The 23822-nt window shown below is 36.5% G+C and overlaps 1 protein-coding gene across 1 annotated transcript in view; it reads right to left on the bottom strand.

Moving 5' to 3' along the window:
- The window catches only part of KMO (kynurenine 3-monooxygenase), a 61333-nt gene extending 50220 nt beyond the window's left edge, over positions 1-11113 (bottom strand). Inside the window, exon 1 of the mRNA XM_003267317.3 lies at positions 10895-11113. Within this exon, the coding sequence (XP_003267365.1) occupies positions 10895-10948 (54 nt within the window). The 5' untranslated portion in view covers positions 10949-11113. The remainder of the gene's footprint in view (positions 1-10894) is intronic.
- Between the last annotated feature and the right edge of the window lie 12709 nt (positions 11114-23822).

Genomic DNA, 23822 nt, shown 5'->3' on the forward strand with positions numbered 1-23822 from the left:
AATAATAATAAATAAACAAACAAGGAAGTAAAAGTGTTTTCTCCAAGACCAGTCATAATGGTGTGTAATGAAATAAAGCTTGTATAAATATGATCCCAATTCTGTGTAACAGAGGTTCAAATAAATTTAAAGAAAAAATACATTGGTAGGTGTTATGTCAGTTCAGCCAGAAGGCGGAGTAATGTGCGTGGGTAACAATATAGCTTTCAGACTGTAATTTTCTTTCCTCTCTCACTTTCTGTAAAAAGTGCTTAATTGGGAATAACTGTCAGTGCCATCTTGAGTTGTTATGCTGGCAGGAAGGACTACGACATAAATATGTAAGTGGAAAGAAAATGTGGTGTGTAAAGAATGCTAAGCCCACCACAAACTCTTGGTTAGGCACAGCTGGGTTCCTGAGCATAAATAGCGAAGGAGGATGGCACAGAAGTGAAGAAATTGGGCAGGGTTAGACAGCCAGGAGAAACAAAACGATTTTTTGATTCTGGTTCTGAGGGTAAAGGCTTAATAGAGACAGGACAGTTCCCAGTAAGGACACGAACAATTACGAAAAGTTTCTGTCTTTGTTTTGAAGCACCAAGCGTTCATGATAGTGAGATGTTTGCTCACAAAATAGTTTTGCAAATTAAACATTTTATGAATAGCCAGTCTAGCCTGTTTGTGTATACAAGACTCTGAGGGGAGAGGAGAGGAGAGGAGAGGAGAGGAGAGGGAGGAGAGGGAGGGGAGGGGAGGAGAGGAGGGGAGGGGAGGGAGGGGAGGGGAGGGGAGAGGGGTGGGGAGAGGGGAGGGAGGGAGAGAGGAGGGGTGGGGAGAGGGGAGGGGAGGGGAGAGGGAGGGGAGGGGAGAGGGGAGGGGAGGGGAGGGGAGAGGGGAGGGGAGGCTACACAATTATGGATTTACCCAATTTGTCATTCTCTCACTTCTCCACTTTCTTCTTCTGTCTCTTCATACTTCCTTATTTACAGGTCATGTGCTGTATAGGGATGCCTAACTACCACTTAAAGATATTATTTGAATATTTCCTTTCTGTAAATGTTGAGGTATGCTTCTCCTGTCTTCTGTTGCTGAGCTTTTCTGTCAGTTCCCATGTGACCCCTCTAGCAGCAATTGTTCAAGTAGCCAATGATCATGAGAAAATTGTAAACCATTTAAATTTATAAATGTTGACTCTTGAATCTTACATTGAACTGATAAGCAACAAAAAAAAAACAAAAAGAAGGAAAGGGAAAAACTGTGATCCTATTAGGAAGAGGAAACAGGATTATAAAAATTCCATACATTTTATGTCTTTTGGTATAATATGTTTGAAATTAATCTGATAGTGCAATATTAAACATGTGTCAACTACTTTTGACTTAATGAAGCATGTAACACCTCTAATCCTTAAGAATCGTGAATGTTTCTGAGTTTTCTGTGTATCCAACTTCAAAAAATCTTGTTAATAGTTTTTGAAATCCATATTTGGTCATGAAACTGTAGTTTGATGTCTCAAGAATTTGATCTTTGGGTATATCAATGCAGTGAGAAGAATCAGATTGTTAATTCTACTTACAATGCAGTAAGCACATCAAAGTGTCTTCATACTTTGTTAGTAAATATTACATCTTCCAGAATTTCATATGTTATGCCAAATATTGTTTTATTATTTAATCCTTACCCTGAGTTCTCTAATCTGTGTCATCTGGAATTGGTCTCTAAAGCCAAGCAGTGGTCTTGATTTTTCCCTCTTATGAGAAGGTGAATGACCCACATTCCATGAGTGCTCTTAAGAAAATTTATGACTTTTACTCTAGTCTTGATCTTCATCCTGAACTCCATCTGTGAGTACTGAACCTGTCTATAGGCATCTCCCTCTAAACATAGCTAAAATTTGACTTATTCCCATTCCTCAACCCTCTCATTCTCCTTCTTCTGTATTCTGTATTCCATAAACTTTCTTCCTCCTTGTATATTTCATATCTTAGAGAATAGCAATTGCACTCACTAATTCACCCAACCAGGATAGCTTGGTGAATATTTAACACCCCTCTCTACCTACCAGTATACATGAAATTAGGCAATACGTCCTATTGATTGTTCCTCTTCAGTCTCTCTCACAACAGATCTTCTGCTACCCACAGCTCTGTCCTTATATGGGGCCCCCATTAGCTTTTACCAGGCTACTGCAACAGCTTTCTAATAACCCTCTTTCCCCAGTCTGTATGCATTCAATCTATACTCTGCACTAGAACTAGTCATCTTCTTTTTATTTTCTTTTTAGACAGGGTCTTGTTCTGTCACCCAGGCAGGCATACAAGGCTGAGATCATAGTTCACTGCAACCTTGAACTCCTGGGCTCAAGTGATCTCCTGCCTTGGCCTCCCAAGTAGCTGTGATTACAGGTGTGCTGCTAGGCCTGGCTAATTTTTTTAATTTTTGTAGAGACAGGATCTTGCTATGTTGCCAAGGCTGGTCTCAAATCCCTGGGTTAATGTGATCCTTCTGCCTCGGCCTCCCAAAGTGCTGAGATTATAGGCATGAGCCATCATGCCCAATCACTAATTATCTTCTAAATCAGACATTGAGTGATTATTTTTGTCTTACTGTTGTTTATTAGCTCCTCATCTTTTCAGGATAAAATTCCAAATTGTCAACATGACATAATAGATTCTTACATGTGATCCTGACGTCTTTCTCCAGTTCATGATGCACTATTCTCATGCAGTATCTCATGCACTATTCTCTTGCACCATTTGTAATAGGCATACTAAATTTACTATATGTTTTCTGAATATGCCATGCACTTTTATTCTTCCATGCCTTTGAATACTATCCTTCCCTGCCTTATATTCAGTTTTTTGGAAAATGTCTACATTTCCTTTAAGACTCATATCCTCAGTGTAGTTTTTCCTGATACCTCTACTCCTCCAAAAGACTTGTTTGCCTTTTCTTCTGTAATTTTATATATATATATATATATATATATATATATATAGAGAGAGAGAGAGAGAGAGAGAGAGAGGTGTTTTAATGTCTTAAGTACATTGAATTATTTATGTATAGTCTTGTCTGACTTCCACCAGGCAGTAAATTCCCAGAGAGGAATAATATTTGTATGGCTTGTATTTTGTCTATCTTTTTATCTCTGATACAAACCACAAATTCTAATGAATTAGAGAATACAGGTAAATGTGAAGAAAAAAGTAATTTCTCACAATTTTACCACCAATGGCAACCAATATTAACATTTTCTATGTATATAAAATACATGATATTTCTTTTCAAAATGGTAACAGGTTGTATATTTTCTTTCATCATTTCTTTCAAAAAATGAAAAGTGTACCCTAAATACATTTCCATGTCAAAAGACGTCTGAAGTAAAAGTATTTAATACTTGCATTACATTTTATTGTAGGCAGTGTGCTTATATTTGGATATTCAAGTTATTTTAATTCTTTACCATTATAGACGATTGTATGATGCATACACGTTTCTTTTGATAAAATCTCACTAATGAAATGGCCCACCAAAGGGCACTTTTGAATAAAAGGGCTTGAAACACTGGCCAATTCGGAGCTCCACACCCTCTTTCTATCTGCCCCGTTGGCTCCTGGGCCTTATTACTAGTGGGGGAATGGAGTAAGGATAACAGGGGAATGAGAAAACAAAGAGGGAAAGAAGAGAGTCTGAAGTGAGCTGGGGAGAGAATATTGATGGTCTAGAGTGTAGGAGGAGCCTGCTCAATCTTCCTTTGTCTTGCTTTTGGAATAACTGCAAAGCACATGAAAGAGATTCAGATTGACTGGGGCAGGCTCATTTCAGAAGGTTTGTTGCTAGTTCTGAATACACTCCAGATTTGATGTTTTTGAGAGCCCACATTAGATTCTATTTGCTTTTAATTTCTCATTGGCTGAAGGACAGTTGTTTCTCTGAATGCAATGCCATGCTTAGGCCAACTTCAAGGGTGAAGTAGCTATTGCTGCTTTCTGGAATTTTTTTTTTTTTTTTTTTTTTGAGACGGAGTCTCACTCCGTTGCCCAGGCTGGAATGCAGTGACACGATCTCAGCTCACTGCAACCTTTGCCTCCCAGGTTCAAGCAATTCTCCTGCTTCAGCCTCCCGAGTAACTGGGACCACAGGCACACAATGCCATGCCTGGCTAATTTTTTTGTGTTTTAGTAGAGATGGGGTTTCACCATGTTGCCCAGACTGGTCTCGAGCTCTTCAGCTCAGGTAATCCACCCACCTAGGACTCCCAAAGTGCTAGGATTACAGGCCTGAGCCACCGTGTCCAGCCAAATCCCCACTATTTTTAAGACTACAGATGTGTATATTTTCAAGTTGTTTTCCAGGAAAAAAATACCAGCTTAGATTACCATCAACAGTGTATGAGGGTGCTCTTTTTCTTTGAGGGGACAGATAGAGGACTAGATGAATGCATGAGTGAATATAGACAGAAGGGAAATAATCTGAGAGTATTTAGAAAGAGGATGGGCCAAATGAGAAGGAATGAAAGACACACTCTTTGCAGGCACTTAACAAAGTTTGGAGCTGTCTAAAGTTGTTGGTTCCATTCCAGATACTTCCCACCAGATAGCAAATGAAGGAATCTCTGAGGGATGAATTCCCTGAGGTGAGAGTGGGATTTATGAGGCACAGCCACAAACAAATCCATTCCACCTCTGTTTTTAGAAGGTGCTAGATATGGGCCACTAATGAGAGTTTTTCATATTTAAGAAGGCTCAGAGCCTATGAAATAAAAAACTGAAACCCAGGGCTAACATAGTGAGGCCCACCAAACAGCCTGCCTTGCTTGATTTTTATTGCTTACTTCTAGTTGATCTCAAAGCCCATATAGCTAAAAGTCATGTAGCCAAACAATATACATCTAATGTGTCACTAGCTTCCTTATAGACAACATCTCTGGCATGTATGTCACTCGGTAATAGTTGCTTAAAGTTTTTGTTTTTGTTTTTCTTTTCAGGAACTAGGCAGGCAGCTCTTACCCAGTTTAAACTACTTGAAAGAGACCACCAACCCTCTTTCTGCCTCCCCCATTGACTCCTGGGCCTTATTACTATGGAGTAAGGATAATAGCAGAATGAGAAAGCAGATAGAAGAAGGAAAGAAGAGAGTTGCAGGCCCTTCAACTGGGCCTGCACAAATGCCCAAGAAGTGACTTTCTGATACTAGAAGGCCAAAAACTTCATCTTCAGAGCATGCTAATGCCACCATTTTCTGAACATGTGTCCTATGAAGAGTCGTGAACCTTGATTATGCTTGCTCAGACCACCTATTCATTTTTCCCCACTGCTGATCACCTTTCCCCACACCTTAGACCACCCCGCTTCTTTACCCCATAAATATCTCTAAGCCCTATCTTCAGAGAGGTGGATTTGAAAGCTATTCTTCCATCTCCTTGCTGGGCTGTCCTGTGAATAAAATCTTCTCTTTACTGCAATACTTGTTGATATGGTTTTGTTGTGTCCCCACCCAAATCTCATCTTGAATTGTAGCTCCCATAATCCTCATGTGTTATGGGAGGGACCCAGCTGGAGGTAATTGTATCATGGGATCGGGTCTTTCCCATGCTGTTCTCATGATAGTGAATGAGTCTCATGAAATCTGATGATTTTATAAAGGAGAGTTCCCCTGCATGCCCTCTCTTGCCTGCCACCATGTAAGACGTGCCTTTTGCCTTTCATCATGATCGTGAGACCTCCCCAGTCACGTGGAACTGTGAGTCCATTAAACCTCTTTTTCTTTATAAATTGCCTAGTCTCAGGTAGGTCTTTATCAGCAGCATGAAAACGGACTAATACACTTGTTATCTCAGTAACTGACTTACTGCATGCTGGGCAGAACAAGCCCAGTTTGGTATCAAAACAAAAGTAGAGCGAATAGAGCTTAGTTTATTTTCATATCCATAAAATAATAACAATAAAGGTTAACAGTGATTATGTCTTTTTCATGGTATAGCTCATTAATATTTGCAAAAAATAAAAAGTATGCACTTGAATCAAATTCTGTGTAGACCTCAACCCAGGATTATAAGCCATTTGATGGTTCATATGCACTGAGGACGTTTACTTCGGGGAAAGTGAAAAAATTCTGGGTGACATTTGATTTCTGCTTTTAGAAAGGAGTAGGTTGAGAACAAAGCTAGAGATCTGTGAGCGAGAAAGCGTGAAAAAGAAGCAGTAGAATTTTAGTGTTAAAAGACTAGCAATCTAGTTTTAGCCCAAGAGGAAGAAACTGAGACCCATAGGGTAAGATTTCCTGAGCGTCCAGCTGGTTGCAAACTCTGCTATTCCCAGTCTCCTCACTGAATAACACTGTTTCCATCCCATGAAGCTGAGTGAAGAGTAAGTGGTGAGGTGGAAAAATCCTAAGAAGAACAGAACAGAAACACCATTACAGTTTGGCATCAAGACAATTTTGAGCCTATAAATCCATGACAGGATTTAACATCTATAGCTGTGAGACATAAACTCTCATAGAGTTAAGGTCAAGTTGCTTCAAAGGCAATTTCATCAGCAGAAGCCACTGACTTGACTTGAATTCCGGGGGCAGGGCACAATTATCAACAATAAGTCGGAACATGTACAAATCTCCTCACCCTCTAAGTACTACTAAATGGAGAATTTTGCTGGGTCAAACATAGGGAGAGTAGATCACAAAACCCTCTACAATGGGGTTTCTTTTATGCAGAAAGGAACAGAAGAAATATTTGAATGATATCCTAAATACATCTCCAAAATATATGCTAGAATAGTGGACATACATTGCGACAGCAGGAGACAGCTGAGACTGGAATGCTTAATAGTCCTCTTAGCCAAGGCTCTTGGCTTCAGTCAAAAAATGATGTCTTGAGTAGCTTTAGCTGTCACTGAAATGGTGCCTTTTTGTTTTGATCACTTTCATCATACCTGTAAACACTGAAAATAGTTATCAAAAGCAGTATTTTTCTGAGTCTCGAGGACTGAATTCAGACATGGATTAGGGACACCTGTTTAGGTTAGATGGCCTTTGTTTACTTCTCTGGCTTGTCTACTTCTCTCTCACTTCATAAAGAAAAGAAAACATATTACTCTAACGTGAAGTAAGGCAGTTTGTATGGCAATTTTTTTGTAATGTAGGTTTTTCTTGAAATGATGTGCTAGAATTGAAAAGCTACACCTATAGAACTCCTTCCAGCATGCAAAATTGAGATTATTTTCCAAATCCTTTTTTAAGTTACTCACTAAAAGGACTACATTCCTTATGACATAATTGTGTTAAAAAAAACCATTAAAAAATTTCCCATAACTTCTAAAAGAGTGATTCTCCACTTTGTTCTGAAATCAAGCTCATGCACAGAAAATATTTTAGTGTGGTTCACATTATAAGGCATTGGGAAACCTTTATAAAAGTAGTAGAAGCCAAAGATAAAATGATCTTTAGATCTACGAAGTAAAAAGCTTCTATGGGGAATAAACTATGCATAATAAAATTTTAATAGAAGGCAGCATTTGGTAATGGCAAACAAAGCCCTGTGGGCATTTAAAGAGAGGAGAAGTCTTCACAGGTTGATCATCCTGCAATTACCTTCTGGAACTAGCAGGAGGTAATCCCATTGGCCGCAGAAGGGATGGGGGAGTTGTAATTCACACAAGGAGGAAAATATCAGTCAATACAGTGGTTTTTCTAAATATTTAGGTCAATGTTCTTGAAATGCTATTTTAACATCTTTTGCCACTCTTTTTTCAATATTTAAACTTTACCTGGTTTATGATTATGGTTTAGTTTCTTTTACCTTTTGTTTCTCATTAGGAGTTTCTCTACTGATTTGTTGATCTCTTTGACTGAACATGTCTTCAAAGAAAGGAAATCAGTTGGTTTAACCCAAGATCAGATGATCACTACATCAGAGCAAGAACAACTTCTCAGGGTGACTTTTCATTAGGCAAGGTTACTAGACACGGTAAGCTACCACTGATAAGAATTGAGGGAAGTTCACTATATTTTTTGGACGTCTAAGTAAAGGTTCTCAACTCTCATTTTTTTTTTCTAGGGGCCAGGAGAGAGCCTTTAATGTGTTTGACAGTATAAGGTACTGGGATATGGTTTATGGAAAGGAGGAGGTAGGAAGAGAGGGTGGAAAAAAAAAACAGAAGAAGATGGGCAAAAATGTAATCTTGTCCTCTATGTAAAGACATTAACCTTCTTGAATTGCTCTATTTAGTTAATACTTTTAAAATAATTTTCTCAATATTCAAACATGCATCTGTTATTATTTTTTCACCTTTATATCATTACATTTTCTCATTCCTCTCATTTATTCATCCACCCAATACATAATGTTAGGTATAATTCCAGCCTCTGGAATACATTGGTTAATAAGAGTTTATATCCTAGTTGGAGTAGATATCTAAGAAACAGGTAAAAAAAAAAAAAAACCCAAAGTGTGTAATTTCCGATACTGGTAGATAAGATTAAAAAATAAAAAGGGAAATGGGTGAAGCCAGAAAGGCAGATAGGCTCAGTTCAGACAAGACCTTTGGTAAAGAGTTTGGGTTTTATTTTATTTGTAATGGGAGATCATTGGAAGATTTTAAGCAGGGGATGATAATGATCAGACTCATGTTTTAAAAGGGTGTTTCTGGCTGTGGTGTGTAGTACGGATTATAAGGGAACAGGAGTTAAAGCTGGGAGACTAATTTGGAGCTTTTTGCAGGAATATGGATGGCGGATGATAATGGCTTGGGCCAGGGTGGTTGTAATGGCTAGAATTTAAATGTATTTTGGATATAGAGCCTCAAGGCTTACTGATGGAGTGAAAGAAGAATAAGCATTTGCATAAAATGACAAAAGGAATCAAACATGATGCCTAAGCATGGACTTGAGCAATAGGATGGGTAGAATTCTTTTGCAGAGGAATTTTAGTTGCTTCCTAATACACAAGTAGTAATTTTTGTCTCCTATTTTCCAGCATATGTATGACGTGGTTACATGATGACGATCTCATGTTATTCAGGGAGAAATCCATGGATGACACCCACATTTTTATGCCCCCTAAAACCATATATCCAATCACATATTTGTTATCTCTCCCTTGGATTTCTAAGAGACAGTTTTTAAAATGAGACATCACTGCTGCCACCTTAGTCCAAGTCTTGAACGAATGTAACAGCCTCCTAACTGGTCTATCTTGTCTTCTTAAAATGTTCCTGGTCATTCTCCACATAATGGTCCAAGGAAACTTTTAAAATCACAACTTAATTTCCTGCCTAAAATCCTCCAATAGTTTCCCATTATAATCTGAACAAAATCTGATCTTCTTGCCTGGACCTCTAAGATCCTACAAGATCTGGCTCTGTCAGCTTCTCCGGCCTCATCAGCTACTCTTCTCTGGCCTCATGCAGCTCCTGCCTTTCTTTCTGCTCCTTGAACTTGGGCAGCTCATTATTGCCCGAGGGTTTCTCTTCTTGCTGTTCCCTCTGCCTGAAATGCTCTTTCTCAAGATTTTCACGTAGTTAGTTCTATCTTATCATTCAGGTCTCTGGTCACATGTCCCTTCAGCAGAGCGACTGTCCCTGACCACATTCTAAACAGGTACTCCCAAAGATACTCTCTACAGCATTACCCTGTTTTCATTTCTTTCATAGTGCTTCTCTTTAACTGAAATTATCTTATTTGTTTTCTTCTTCCTTGTCTTTTTCTTCTCTGGAATTCTCACCCTTGCATCCCTACTACCTAAAACAATATTGGCACACAGTGAGTAATCAGATTTTGTTGAACACATGAATTCTGATTTTGTGCAACATTTTGATAGGACAGATTGGACACAAGCCTAGTATGAAGCAGTGACGACACGTGTCCCAACCAGTGACTGACACATCATGTGACAGCATTTCTAAATGGAAATTTAGAATGAGAAATGTTAAAAGAACTGTTCTAGCACTTTGGGGAAAAGACACTAAGGAAGGCAGAACAAAAGACAGCATATACTATATAAATACATGTGTGGCATAAAATATACCATCTATATTCAGCTTAGAACAGTGTTAGCCCTCAATAAATGTTTTGTTGAGTGGATATATGAATAATTAATGAAAAGTCTCCAAATGATTTGACCAAAGGTGATAGGGAAATGATTTAACCTTGACTAATTGGGATGTTTGTATTCTGAAACAGAAATTCTGCTGAGAGGGGAAAAAGCAAAGTTGAATCGAAGCAGACCCATGTTAAACAGAACTACCTTTGGCACCTTGACTATGAAAGCAGAGAATGACCCTCCTTCCGTCTTGCTAGGTGTGGGCCAAGTCCCAGCACCTGTATGTCACTTGCTCAGTGAGAAGTGAACACCTCACTCTACTGCCTTAGGTGCTTCACTGGAAGAGTCAAGTAAGTCAGGCGACCACATAAATCTTATTCCCAATTACTCATATAACTAATGAACATACAACATGATACTTTGACGTTAGCTTCATGTTTCTTGATCCTTTTATTCTCATTAGACAGCATTAACTGAGTTATTAAACAAAGCGGGACAAATGTTTTTATTAAAATGAATATTGAGATTAAGTCCTGTTCCTAAAAACATAGCCGATTTGGGGATAAAATCAAATTCAATTTGCATTATTTTTGCTTTTTAACAAATCCTAAACCAAAATGATGAGGGAAAACAGAAACCTTTGTATTTAATGGCTATAAAATACCTTTCCTGAAAAAGAACAGATTAAAACTCCTACTATATTAAATCTATGAAAATAAAAATGTTTAAAAAATAAACAAAATAGCTGTATTTAAATATCAGAGAAGTTTTCACAAGAAAATTAACAATTTGCAGAAGTGACGAATAATAATCATTATGAGTAATAATAGTTAATATAATACCACAAACAATAATAATCCATCTGAAAATTCTTACCAAGCCACCACCAATGACAGCTACTTTTTTCCTTTGAATGACAGATGAGTCCATAACTGCTGAAGTATTTTTCACAATTATTGTTGCTTCTGTCACTGAGTGACACTGATTTGTGTCTCTCCTACACACTGATTTCTCTGAGTTTTTATACTGCCCCAAGCCCAGTGCATTTATGAGCCAGCGGCAATGTTTAGTCAGGGCTAATTTCCCTTGACAGTATTAACCCATTAGTTGGCTAAAGTACAATCAGCTCAGCTCTAAGAAAAAATAAATTCATTACAATAACCAAATTTTTTTTAAAATCCATCCAATTGGAGACACTCTACTTCTTCTATCTTCTGTGTAAGACATGGAAATTTTTAAGCAGTCTTATGGCTTTTCTTCTTCTTTTTCTACAGCATATATTCTTAGTTTCGTTTTCATTCATGATTAACCATGAATGGAACCCTGCTCATCTGAAGTCCAAAAACATCTTATACCTCCCTTAGAAAGTAAGATGACATGGTTTCATAATTCATCTGTGGATCATTTTTGTGATTAAGACCAATCAAAAATTTCATCTAAAGGGTCCTCATGGATTGTTTTTAACAGGCTCTACCAGGGAAAATTTTCTACAAGGTCTTAATATTCTCCTGATCAACATTTTGAAATGTGTAACTGACCATACTTCCCCTTTCTTTTTTTCAGCCCAGATGCTAGAAAATTTAGAATCTAATTTTAGAATCGAAAATTTAGAGTCTAATTACCACTAGGGGAGATGACTGACACAGTGCTTCTGTAAACTCATTCCTGACTTCATATTATCTATTCACTTTTTTGTCTTTTTCACTCCATTTTAAATGTTATACTTTTGTGCATGCTTTGTGAATTGCAGTTGTTTTCTGGAACATGATGTGGTGTAATGTAAAATAAGAACATAAATGAAGTTGTTCCTTTTTTTTTTTTTTTTTTTTTGAGACGGAGTCTAGCTCTGTCACCCAGGCTGGAGTGCAGTGGCACAATCTCGGCTCAGTGCAAGCTGCACCTCCCGGGTTCACGCCATTCTCCTGCCTCAGCCTCTCCGAGTAGCTGGGACTACAGGCGCCCGCCACCACGCCCGGCTAATTTTTTGTATTTTTAATAGAGACGGGGTTTCACCGTGGTCTCGATCTCCTGACCTTGTGATCCGCCCGCCTCGGCCTCCCAAAGTGCTAGGGTTACAAGCGTGAGCCACCGCGCCCGGCCTGAAGTTGTTTCTTCACTTCCTGTTAAGCACATAAAGAATTCAGAACGTTTTTTACCCTGGTTAGGAACTAGAGTTAAATGGCATTCAATAGCGACCCCTTGTGGATAAGCACGATTAGGTATTTTATTTATTTTGAATAGGTAATACATTAACATGGTATGAAATTAAAAAGACACAAAAGAGTACACAGTGAATAGTAATCCTGCTAGCCTTGACCCTTGGCCACCTATTCCTCCTGCCCACAGACAACAACTGTTTTGGTGTGTGGGTTACTGTATTCTTCTACACGTTGATTATGTCTTTCTTGTTCTTTCCTTGTTTTCTATCTTCTCCCTCTCTCTCCTTTTCTCTCTCTGTCTCTCACTCTCTCTCTCCTTCCCCTCCTTCCTTTCTTTTTAAACATACATTTAAAAACTTTTTCCACACCATATTTCTCACTTTACAACATATAGCTTGAGAATTCTTCAATATCAATATGTAGAGAACTGTATCATTGTTAAAAAATCTTTTAAAAATTATGAACTATAACACAAATGAACAGTATAATAAGTTACTGTAAAGCAAGTATCCATGTAACTACCATTTAGGTGCAGAGAGAGAATATTACCAGAATCCTAGAAGTCTAACGTGCCCCTTGTTAATCACCCCTCCTTCATAGAGGTAACTGTCATACCGACTTTCTTTGCTTTTATGTATAATTGTACCATCATAGATGCATCCCTAAAATAGTTTAGTGTTGACTTTTTTTAACTTTCCTATAAATGAACTTATGCTGTTTATTTTTTTACAACATGCTTCTTTTTCTCAATGTTATATCTCTTAAGATCCATTTGTGTTGTTGCATGTTTTTCCAGTTCATTCATTTTTATCTTCATATATTATTTGTCCATTGTACTGTTGATGGACATTTGGGGTGTTTCCAAATTTTTAATATCATGAATAATGGTGTTGCCATAAACACTCTTGTGTATACAATGTCGTGTACATATGTATGAGTATCTCTAGGTTTCATATGCTGTTTATGCTTTTTTGTTTGTTTGTTTTTTGTTTGTTTTTGAGATGGAGTCTCACTCTGTCACCCAGGCTGGAGTGCAATGGTGCAATCTCGGCTCATTGCAACCTCTGCCTCCCAGGTTCAAGTGATTCTCCTGCCTCTGCCTCCCGAGTAGCTGGGATTACAGGTGCCTGCTACCACACCTAGCTAATTTTTGTATTTTTTTAGTAGAGACGGGGTTTCACCATGTTGACTAGGCTGGTCTTGAACTCCTGGCCTCACGTGGTCCACCCGCCTGGGCCTCCCAAAGTGCTAGAATTACAGATGTAAGCGACTGCGCCCAGCCATGTTTATGCATATTTTTTACCTTTCTGAATAAACCAACGTTACATTCCAAAGTGGTGCATTAGCTTTTACTTGACACAATGTGTAAAATTTGTCTTCTGCTGTATCCTCACCAATGTATGTATTGCCAAGAATTTTTAATTTTTGCCGGTCTGGTAGATGTGCTTTATATTTCATTGTTCTTTTAAATTGCAGTCCTTTGATTATTAGTGAAGTTGAGCACATTTTTACCTGTTCATTCACAACTTATTTTTCTTCTTCTGTACAGATAGTGTTAATTTTTGGGGGGAGGGTGTGAAGTTTTTTCCTTTTTTGAGTCCCATTGCATATGAACTTTAGTATTTACATATGGCGCAAATAACATTTCATTCACTCTGTGGCTTGCCTTTTTGCTTTCCTAGTGGTGTCTTTTGATGAAAGAATATTCTTCATTTAATATATTATTTTTCCTTGTGGTTAGAGTTTTTCATGTCATGTTTTATCATTTTTAGTATAACCTTGAGGTCATGAGGATATTCTTCCATGTTGTCTTCTAAAATACTTATAATTTACCTTTCATTTTTAGGTCTATGATCAACATGGAGTTAGTTTTTTTGTTTTTGGAATGCTGTGATATAGATGTCAAAATTTTATTTGTTCTCCAAATGAATACCCAGTATTCCCAGTACCACTAAATGAAAAGACTTTCCTTTTCCCACATTGCCTTCGGTGTAGGTCCGGTGTTCATATATGTGTGGCTCTTGTTCCAGGTTTCTACTCTACTTCATTCCGTTTAGTCTATACTGCCTATACTATACCTACTAATGCCAGTTCCAAAGCCAAATTACGATAGCTTTAATACAATCCTTAATGTCTTCATTAATTCACCCCACCTTGTCCTTCATTAATAATGTATTGACTATTCTTGGTGCTTTGTATTTCCAACTGTTTTAGAATCAGCCTGTTAATTCCATTTAAAAAAATCCCTAAAATAAAAACGTGGTTGGGATTTTTGACTGGGATTGCTTCGAAGTTATACATCTATCTGGAAAGAATAACTATTTTGACTACTGCGTCTTTCTATTCAGAATATGATATGCCCCTCCCCACCATCTGTTTGTCATCTCCAAGGCTTACAAAGTTATATTCTTTCCCTGCAGAGGTTTGATCCCCTATTATTATGTTTAGGTAATTGATTTTTTAAATTTTATTGTAAATAATATCTTTTATTTCATTATCTACTATTAATAGTATTTAGAAACATTATTTTCCATTTTGTGAGCTTGTATCCAGCAGCATTGCAAAAGTTATTAATTCTATTAATTTTGTCTGTAGATTTTTTGATTTTTCTTTTCACCCAATCACAATGATAGTCCTTCCTTCCTTCCTTCCTTCCTTCCTTCCTTCCTTCCTTCCTTCCCTGTCTTTCTTTCCTATTGACTGAATGGTGGATTTTTCTCTTCACCACAATCATGGTAGTTTCTCTCTCTCTCTCTTTCTTTCTCTCTCTCTCTGTCTCTCCCCCACTACTGACTGATTGAATGATTCCCTTCCGTGCTGGCTAGTACCTCCAGTACAGGGTGGAATAAAGGTTTATTTCTTAAGTTCCAAATGCATGAGACATCCTAGTTTTCTTTTTTTTTCTTTTTTTTTTTTTTTTTTTGAGACGGAGTCTTGCTCGGGACCAGGCTGGAGTGCAGTGGCGCGATCTCGGCTCACTGCAAGCTCCGCCTCCCGGGGTTCACGCCATTCTCCTGCCTCAGTCTCCCGAGTAGCTGGGACTACAGGCGCCCGCCACCTCGCCCGGCTAATTTTTTTGTATTTTTAGTAGAGACAGGGTTTCACCGTGTTAGCCAGGATGGTCTCGATCTCCTGACCTCGTGATCCGCCCGCCTCGGCCTCCCAAAGTGCTGGGATTACAGGCATGAGCCACCGCGCCCGGCCCCTAGTTTTCTTATTGTTATTGGTTTTTAGCAAAATTCAAGTGAAGCCAGCTAATATGTGCTATAGATTTTCAAACATGTGAAACTGGTTAAGACTCATTGTATGGCCATAAAGTGGTAAATTTGTGTAAATGCTTTGTGTGTACTTGAAATATATATATATATATTTTTTTTCTGAAATTAGTGTATATATTTTCCTGTACATATCCATTAGGTCAAGTTTATTAATCATGTGTTCAAAACTTTTGTATTCTCGCTAACTTTGGGTATGCTTGTTTTGTCAATTACTGAAAAAGGTACGTTAAATAATCTCACGCTGTGATTGGTATTTGTCTGTTTCTTCAGCATTCCTATCTATATGGAACAATCCACACTTAAAGCTGCTATCCATTACTGGTAAACTAAAGCTTTTATTATTATGAAGCAAATAATTATTTTTGCCTTAAAGTTTATTTGATAGTACTATTAGCTTTTATATTTAGGTTAGCATTTACATATTATATCATTTCCAACCTTTTGGTTTCAACTTTCTTTTATTCTTATGTGGCCTTTGTAAACATCATTCTGTTGAACATTTTAAAATCCAGTCTAGTCTTTAATCTTTATCTTTTAACTTGAGTCTTTGGCTTTCTGTCATTTCACTAAGATGTATCTACATAAAAATTTATTTTTATAGATCCTAGCAGGAAATCATTGGGTTGCTTAAGCAGAGACTGGTTTCTTCCCTTGTCTCGTATCCTTTTATCTGTATTTGCATTGCTTGTCCTTTTGTGCTTCACTATGGACAGTTATTTTAATGCATTACGTATTTTAATGTATTATTCAATTTCCCAATTCTTTTTTCTGCTGTCTAGTCAGCTGATAAACTCATCCATTATGTTAACTTTGATTATTGTAATTTTTTAGTTCTGGAATTTTTATTTTTCATATATACTACAATATTTTTAGTTTCCAGCACCCTTGCCAAAATCCTCAAGCTTATGTTTATTACTTAACATAATGAACATGAATGTCTTACGGTCTGTGTCTGATAATTTCTACTGTGGCTTTGTTTTGATGGTTATTTATCTTTTGTAGATACTTATGTTATCTAATTTCCCTGTGAGCATTTTAAACTTTGAGTGCTCAAAATGGTAGTTGAAAAAAAAAACAAAACAACTTGTAAGTAGTTTGGGGTTTCAGGCATCAGTGTATTGCTTTAGAGAAGATTTATTTTTCCTTCTGCCTTGTGCTTATGGGTGATTCAGCACTCACTCCATGTGCAACACCAGTGAGGTCTGTCTTAGGAATGGCTGTTCCTTTGGTATCTACATAGCCCATATGGGACAAAACTAGAGATCGTCGTGCTATTTGCTCTCTTTAAGCCTAGAAATTCAAAACCCTTTTCCACAACACATGACACATTCGTTTTAAATGTTATTCACCTGAAAGATGAACTCTCATGGAAGTACTAATATTAGCAGTTTGGGCACAGATGAGATAGCCTGAAGTTTACATACAATTCTCTGCTTAATAGCTAGAAACTTACCGTTTTTCTTTGACTCAAAGAAGCACATATATTAATACTATATTATCTGGGTAAAAACATATTGCATCTGCTTTACTTATTTTTAAAATAATTTTCAAATTTTGATACTTTAACTCCTATGTATAACAAATTGTGACCCACCTCACAAATAATCTGGCTAAAACAGTGTTTATGACATTAAAACTGACTATAAGGAGGCTGATAACTATTGTTCTATGATGTTTCTACATCACTTATTAGGTGGGTCAAATAACTCTCCACTTATGGGCCAAAAAATTATGTCAAGTCAATAGTTGAGATAAAAGAGATTAACAATGAATCATTAAGTCTATGCAGCATGTAAACAATATGCTAATAGACTGATAAGTAATGATTATTATTACTTTTATAGTAAGTCCCAGTTTTCTCAGTTCATTCTTAGAATAGATAATTTTGTTATTACCTCTCAGAAATGTCCTCAATTTCTGTTATAGGGAGAGTCAGTAATAAATGACTGTTTCTCCAGAAAAGTGACAATTTTCATATCTCATGTTGCTTTTATTTTTTTTGACAATCCAAACTAAATGAAACTTAAATTGATATATATTTTTTAATTTATTTTATCTTATTTTAACTTTTAGGTTCAGGGATACATCTGCAGGTTTGTTATTTGGGTAAACTTGTGTCACAGGAGTTTGTTGTACAGATTATTTCATCACTCAGGTACTAAACCTAGTACCCAATAGCTATTTCTTCTGAGCCTCTCCCTTCTCCCATCCTCCACGTTCAAGTAGGCCCCAGTATCTGTTGTTCCCCTCTTTGTATCCATGTATTCTCATAATTTAGGTCCCACTTATAAGTGAGAACATGCAGTATTTGGTTTTCTGTTCCTACGTTAGTTTGTTAAGGATAATGGCCTCCAGCTCTATCCATGTTCCTGCAAAGGACATGAGCTCATGCTTTTTTATGGATGCACCATATTCCATGGTGTACATGCACCATATTTTCTTTACCCAATCTGCCACTGATGGGTTGATTTCATGTCTCTGGATAGTTATATTTTATAATAACATCTGAATAATTTGGATTTGATGATCTTTGAGTTGGAAGAGGCAGGAAGAGGTAATCAACTTTTGTATAAGGTTACGCAGGAGAAAACAGATCTGAGTAGAATGATCCAGTTGGTGACTTTTAGAAACTGTAGGATAACATGAGAGTCCAGAGTGCCCGAAAGAGAACGGGCAGCAAAAGCTTGAACAAAGCTTAATTATTATAACAATTTTGATTATGGCTACTTATCCCTCTGTTCTTCCTAAAAGTCAGGTAGAAAGCATTGCGTTGGAGGAGCCTCAGGAAGGTTCAAGATCACAATCACTTCTTTCTCTGGATGATGTTCTTGAGGGAGAGAAGAACTGATAGACTAGCTTCCCCCATTCTCTGAGCCTGAAGAACTTGAGACTGTAGGATAAGTAGGGATTTATAGAGCAATTTGTGTCAATAGCAGTAAGCAATTCATCCTCATTGGGATTCAGCTATTTGTTAATCCCTAAAGCTGGCACTTTTACAGTAGAATGACTCCAAGAGGAGAATACTTTACATCAGACACTGAATATTTCCACTTTACTCTACACATATTTATATATTTAACAAATCAACATTATTGGAAATAATAAACATTTATGAAAAGAAATTAAAATTTAGCAAAGGATTAATTAAAACAGTATTTACTCCGATGTTTTCATCATTCTCGGACTGTTGAAATTGACAGAATATTATCTCCCTTTGACGACATCAGCTTGCTCAACAATTGTTTATTCGTTTAACCAAGCCCTTTGTACTTGCAGCTGTCTGCCTAGAATACTCTTCTGTCATTGTACAGCTGGCTCTCATCGCTTAGTTCTCAGCTCAGATACAATATCCTTAGCTTGATCACCTTACCTAAAAGAAGCAACCTCTCAATAATTCTCTAAACATCTTATTTGTTTCCTTTATTGTGTTCACTATTCTAGGAAACTACCAGGATTATTAGTTTACTTGTTTTATTAACAAATAGATATTGGTGAAAGTAAAAAGAGAGGAAAGTGAATGGATTCAAGACATAAATTTGTGGTAAAATGATGAGGATCTGCTGGTAAATTTGGCATAGTGTATGCATATGTTTGGGAAATGGGGGCAGAGTTCAGGAATCAAGGAAGACTTGCAGGTTTCCAGCTTGACTGACTCGTGGTAGTTTACTGAGCATGAAAGACTAGGGTGGGGTGCCAACTAAGATTTCTCATTTAGGGTATATTAAGTTTGAGATGTGAGTATTGAGTTAGACAAATAGAGATACTAAGCACACAGTTGGAAATGTAAATCTGGGGCTTGGAGAAACCTAGGTTGGAAAAATAAGTTTGGCATCATCAGTATATCAACATCAAGATGGTACTGAAAATCATGGGAATGAAGATTTCACCTACGGAAAGATAACTGATTGAGAAGATGGTTAAGAAAGGGAATAGCATGCATAATTCAATACTGTTTACATAAAATTTAAACTGCACAAAACAACTGTACAAATTTTACAATAATACATCTAAACAAAAGGATACAAAGTAGACACATTATAATAGTTTTCTAGGGGTTTGAAAGGAGAAAGGGTATAGGAGAATAAGAAGCTAAGTGAAGCTAAGCTATGAGGACACAAAGTCATAAGAACCACATAATGGACTTTGGGGACTCAGGGGGAAGGATAGGAGCGGGTGAGGGATGAAAAACTTACACATTGGGTACAGTGTACACTGCTTAGGTGATGGGTGCACCAAAATCTCAGAAATCACCACTAAAGAACTTATCTAGGCAACTAAACACCACCTGTTCCCCCAAAACTATTGAAATAAAAAAGAGAGTAAGAATATGAACAGAAAATAGGAATAGAAAAGAAATATTTAAATAAAACAAGAATGGATCTTACACTCCATAACGTCATAAGGTCAGTGTATTTACTCAACCCTCTGTACCTGAGGTCCCACTGTATTCTTTAAAATGAATTAAAAAGGAAAGACTATTTAGGAGTGAGCCCTGAGGCCCTTCCCTATTTGTAAGTGAAAATCTGTCAAAGAACAGTGTGAAGGAGTAGCTAGTGAAACAAAATGGAAGTTTGGGAGAGGGAAATAAGGAGAGTTTGATATTTCAAAGAGCGAGAAAGAGGTATTTCCAAGGAGAAGGGGTGTCAATTGTGTCAATGCTGCTGCAAACATAGGAAACTAACTGTTCATTGTATTTGCACCTTGCAGGTCACTGGTGACCCTGGAAAGGGCAGTATCAATGGAGTGACATGTACTGAAGGCAGATTGTAATAGGATGAAGAAAGAATGAGAAGTGAAGTGAAGATGGTGATCAAATATGTGCTGGAAATGAGGAGGGAGTTGAAGTGGGATGCAAAGTCAGGGCAGCTTTTGTTTGTTTTTAACATGAGAGCTGAGACAGCAAAGTTACAGTATTAACTTATTCTATGGGTCAATTAAGAGAAATAACCAGATGAAGTAAGAAAAAGAGTGGGTAGTGTCTTTGAGGGGTAATGGAATCCAGCACATTGAGGAATTGATGTTTTTCTGGAGAATGGAGAGAGAGGTTGGTTAACTTTTTGAGTTGGTAATTTTAGTGTTTTGCAAAGTTTCTGTATGTGCACATAGTCTTAGGAATAAAAAAGTTCTGCAAGACATCCAACCTAAAGAGTCATCACCCTTGTTACCTCTCTGCCACTTATCCTTGCACAGAGGCATCCCTTTCAGTTCCTGGGTATATACGTCCACGTCTCTAAAGATTACTTCTTGGTTTTTGTTTCTGTCTGTCCAGTTTATGGTTTTAGGTATTAGATCATGACTTCTCACTACTGAAGACGAAGATTAATGTTTTTTCTTCACCATGTCCGAATCTCTCCAAACTTCCACATTCTTTCCATCTCCCCATCCTTTCAGTATAGTTACATCAACATTTCAGTTAGATCAATATTCAACGTTTGATTTATTATAACTATGGCCATTCAAATTTGATAATGATTATTTTTCCTTTCCTGCAAAATACAACTATCTTTGTCAGTTTAATAACTGTCATGCTTTTTCCCTTTGGTTACTTTTCTAAGACTTATCAAACTCTCCCCCGATCAGCTAAATTCCTTCTCAATATATTCAAGGCATTAGCAATTTTATCTTTTTGAGTAAATCTATTCCAGAGGCTGTGACCTGCTTCCATCTGAGACGGTTGCTCTCTAAGGTAAGTGCACAGCTGTCATAGCCTCCTCCAGGCAATATGCCACATCTGTCTCTTGTGTTGAAGACCATATTTTCTAAGTCTGTAATTTCCTCTTCCTTTGTTTACTCCTAGTTACAGTGGAGCACTTACCTGAGGCGTTTTCTTGAAAAGTGTAGATAAGAAGTAAATTTTTTGACATCTTGATAATGTGAAAACATTTTAATTCTCTTCACACACTTGATTTCTCTGGGTATAAAGTTGGAAATAATTTTCCTTCAACAATTTGAAGACATCATTCAACTGTTGTCTGGCTTCTGATACTGTTGTTGTGAAGTCTAAGGATTTCTAATCCTTTGCTTATTTATTTTTCTCTCTGAAAGATTCCAGTCTCTTCTCTTTGCCCTTGGTATTCTAACATTTCTTGTTGACATAACTCATTCTGGCTAGTTCATATCTGCTAGTTCTACAATATATTTTTTTGAATTTTTTTTAAGGTTTATTCCATTTTTTCCTGATGTTTCCCCTATATTATTCACACATTGGACATACTGAACTGTTTCTCTAATTTTATTTACTTCTTTTATTTTCCTTCTCTTTGAATATTTGCTCTACTTTCTGGGAGACTTTTATGGCTGTATCTTGCAAACTTTCTATTAAGCTTCCTCTAGGAAACCCTCTGGTAACCTCCCAGGCTGGGAGGTATCCTAAATTAGAATTTGCAGAAGTCTTTATTTTGAATAAGGAGAACATTTTGATTGATACAATTTGAACCTTGCAATCAATTTTGTCAGCCAGGTGTTGAGATTTAGAACATAGGCAAGAGAAAACCACTGCACTTTTCCCTTGTCCCTTAGCAGGACACCAATCACATCCCCTACCTTAAACAGAAAGCAAAGTAAAACAAACAAGAACAAACCAGGCAAGTATCAACAAGAAGAAAGCAGGTCAATATTATTATCAGACAAGTCCAAAGATTTAAAAAAAAAACCCAAACTCTAAGCAAAGTAAAAACATTATTTCAAATAGATAACATAAGTCATTCTAAAATGAAGATGTCTAGCCTTTATTAATTTAAAGGCTTTATGTACATTTTATTACTAATTAATAAAAATAAATTAGCTAAGTTAACATTTCCCAAATTTTAGTCATTTATATAGCATCTTCATATTATACTGAATATTTTACTTCAAATAAAATGAATAATTAAAAATGGAACTTTATATTACTGCTGCAAATAGAAAAGCAGTTTCACTAATAAATCGAAGTAAAACACACAAATAAATACTTGGATGTTCCTGGGCATCAATTTTTCTCTTCTATGTACAGGAATAATAAAAGGACCTATCTCATAGGGTTGTTTTTGAGTGTTCCAAGAATTAATACATGTAAAGTGCCTTGAAAAATTCTAGAACATAATATGTGTCATAGGTGATTTTTAAAAGGGATTAAAATAACCTATTTATAAAAAGGCTATTAATTTGGGTTTTGAAAAGTTAAACTGTATGGTAGAAATGAGAGACATGCTCGAAACAAAAATGAAACAAAAAATAAAATAAAATGAGAAATATACATCAGGCAAATAATAGCCAATACAAAATTGGTAGAGAAATATCAATATTAAAAAAAGTTTAAAATGACAAGCAACAATAACAAGAAAGAGGGGCACTACCCAATGAAGAAAGAGATGATCTATGAAGAAATGACAAACATATGTTCATTAAAGAATTTTGTGTGATAGCAAAGAAAAATATTCTTTATTAAGAAACTGGATAAATAAAATATTTCATATTCATGTGATCAATATGATTAATTTTAACTATATCTTAAAAGCATAGAGTTCATTATACAACAGTAAAACTTTAAAGTAAAATATTAAAACCATTGTTTGTATATTAGTGCACGAAGCAAAAAATATACAGAACTGAAAGGATGCATCAAAATAATGACATACACAATAATGCTACCTGCTGGGAAGGTGGAGAACAAAAACAAAATGTCATTCCATTATTAGCAATGTTTTAAAGAATTTGCATTCAGTTTTCTAGTGTGTTTTGATTGTAGTTCAACTATTACAATCTCATTTGAATTTTTATATTTTAAATATGTGTCAAATTTATAAGTCGCAAAATAACATAATGTTACCAAAAGGTTTAGCAAGTTTACAAGTTTAACTCATAAATTTGCTTTGCAGGTTCTGGACTTTTGATTTTAAGAACATCCGATCGCTCTCTCTTTACTGTCGTCTGGTTCCAGGCAATAGAAAAGAGAAAAGATAAAACCGTGGTTCAGATGCAATTTTATATCAATTCCTGCTTTTCTGTAATCAACTATTATATTAAAACAATATGCCTTTAATTCGAAAATGTATAAATTAGCCATGCAAAAAACTGGGAGAACTATATGCAAATAATAAAAATTCCGAGGTTACCTATAATTGTGTACATCTTCCACAATTCATTAAAAAAAAAAAAAAAAATTCTGAGGTTACAGGCTGAGAAAGGAAACTAGCGATCTCAGAATGATAAGTTAAAAGAAATAAGTGAGTATCTTATTTTTCAATTGTGGGATTATGAATAATTACTATTTCATTATCTACACTTTGCTGCACTTCCCAAAAATTCTACACAGAAGATACAATCTGGAAGAAATGAAAAAGGATTTCAGTAGCAAGAACGTGTAATGAGTGATTACATGATAAATAA

Source organism: Nomascus leucogenys, chromosome 5 (assembly GCF_006542625.1).
Source record: "Nomascus leucogenys isolate Asia chromosome 5, Asia_NLE_v1, whole genome shotgun sequence".
NCBI lineage: Eukaryota > Metazoa > Chordata > Mammalia > Primates > Hylobatidae > Nomascus > Nomascus leucogenys.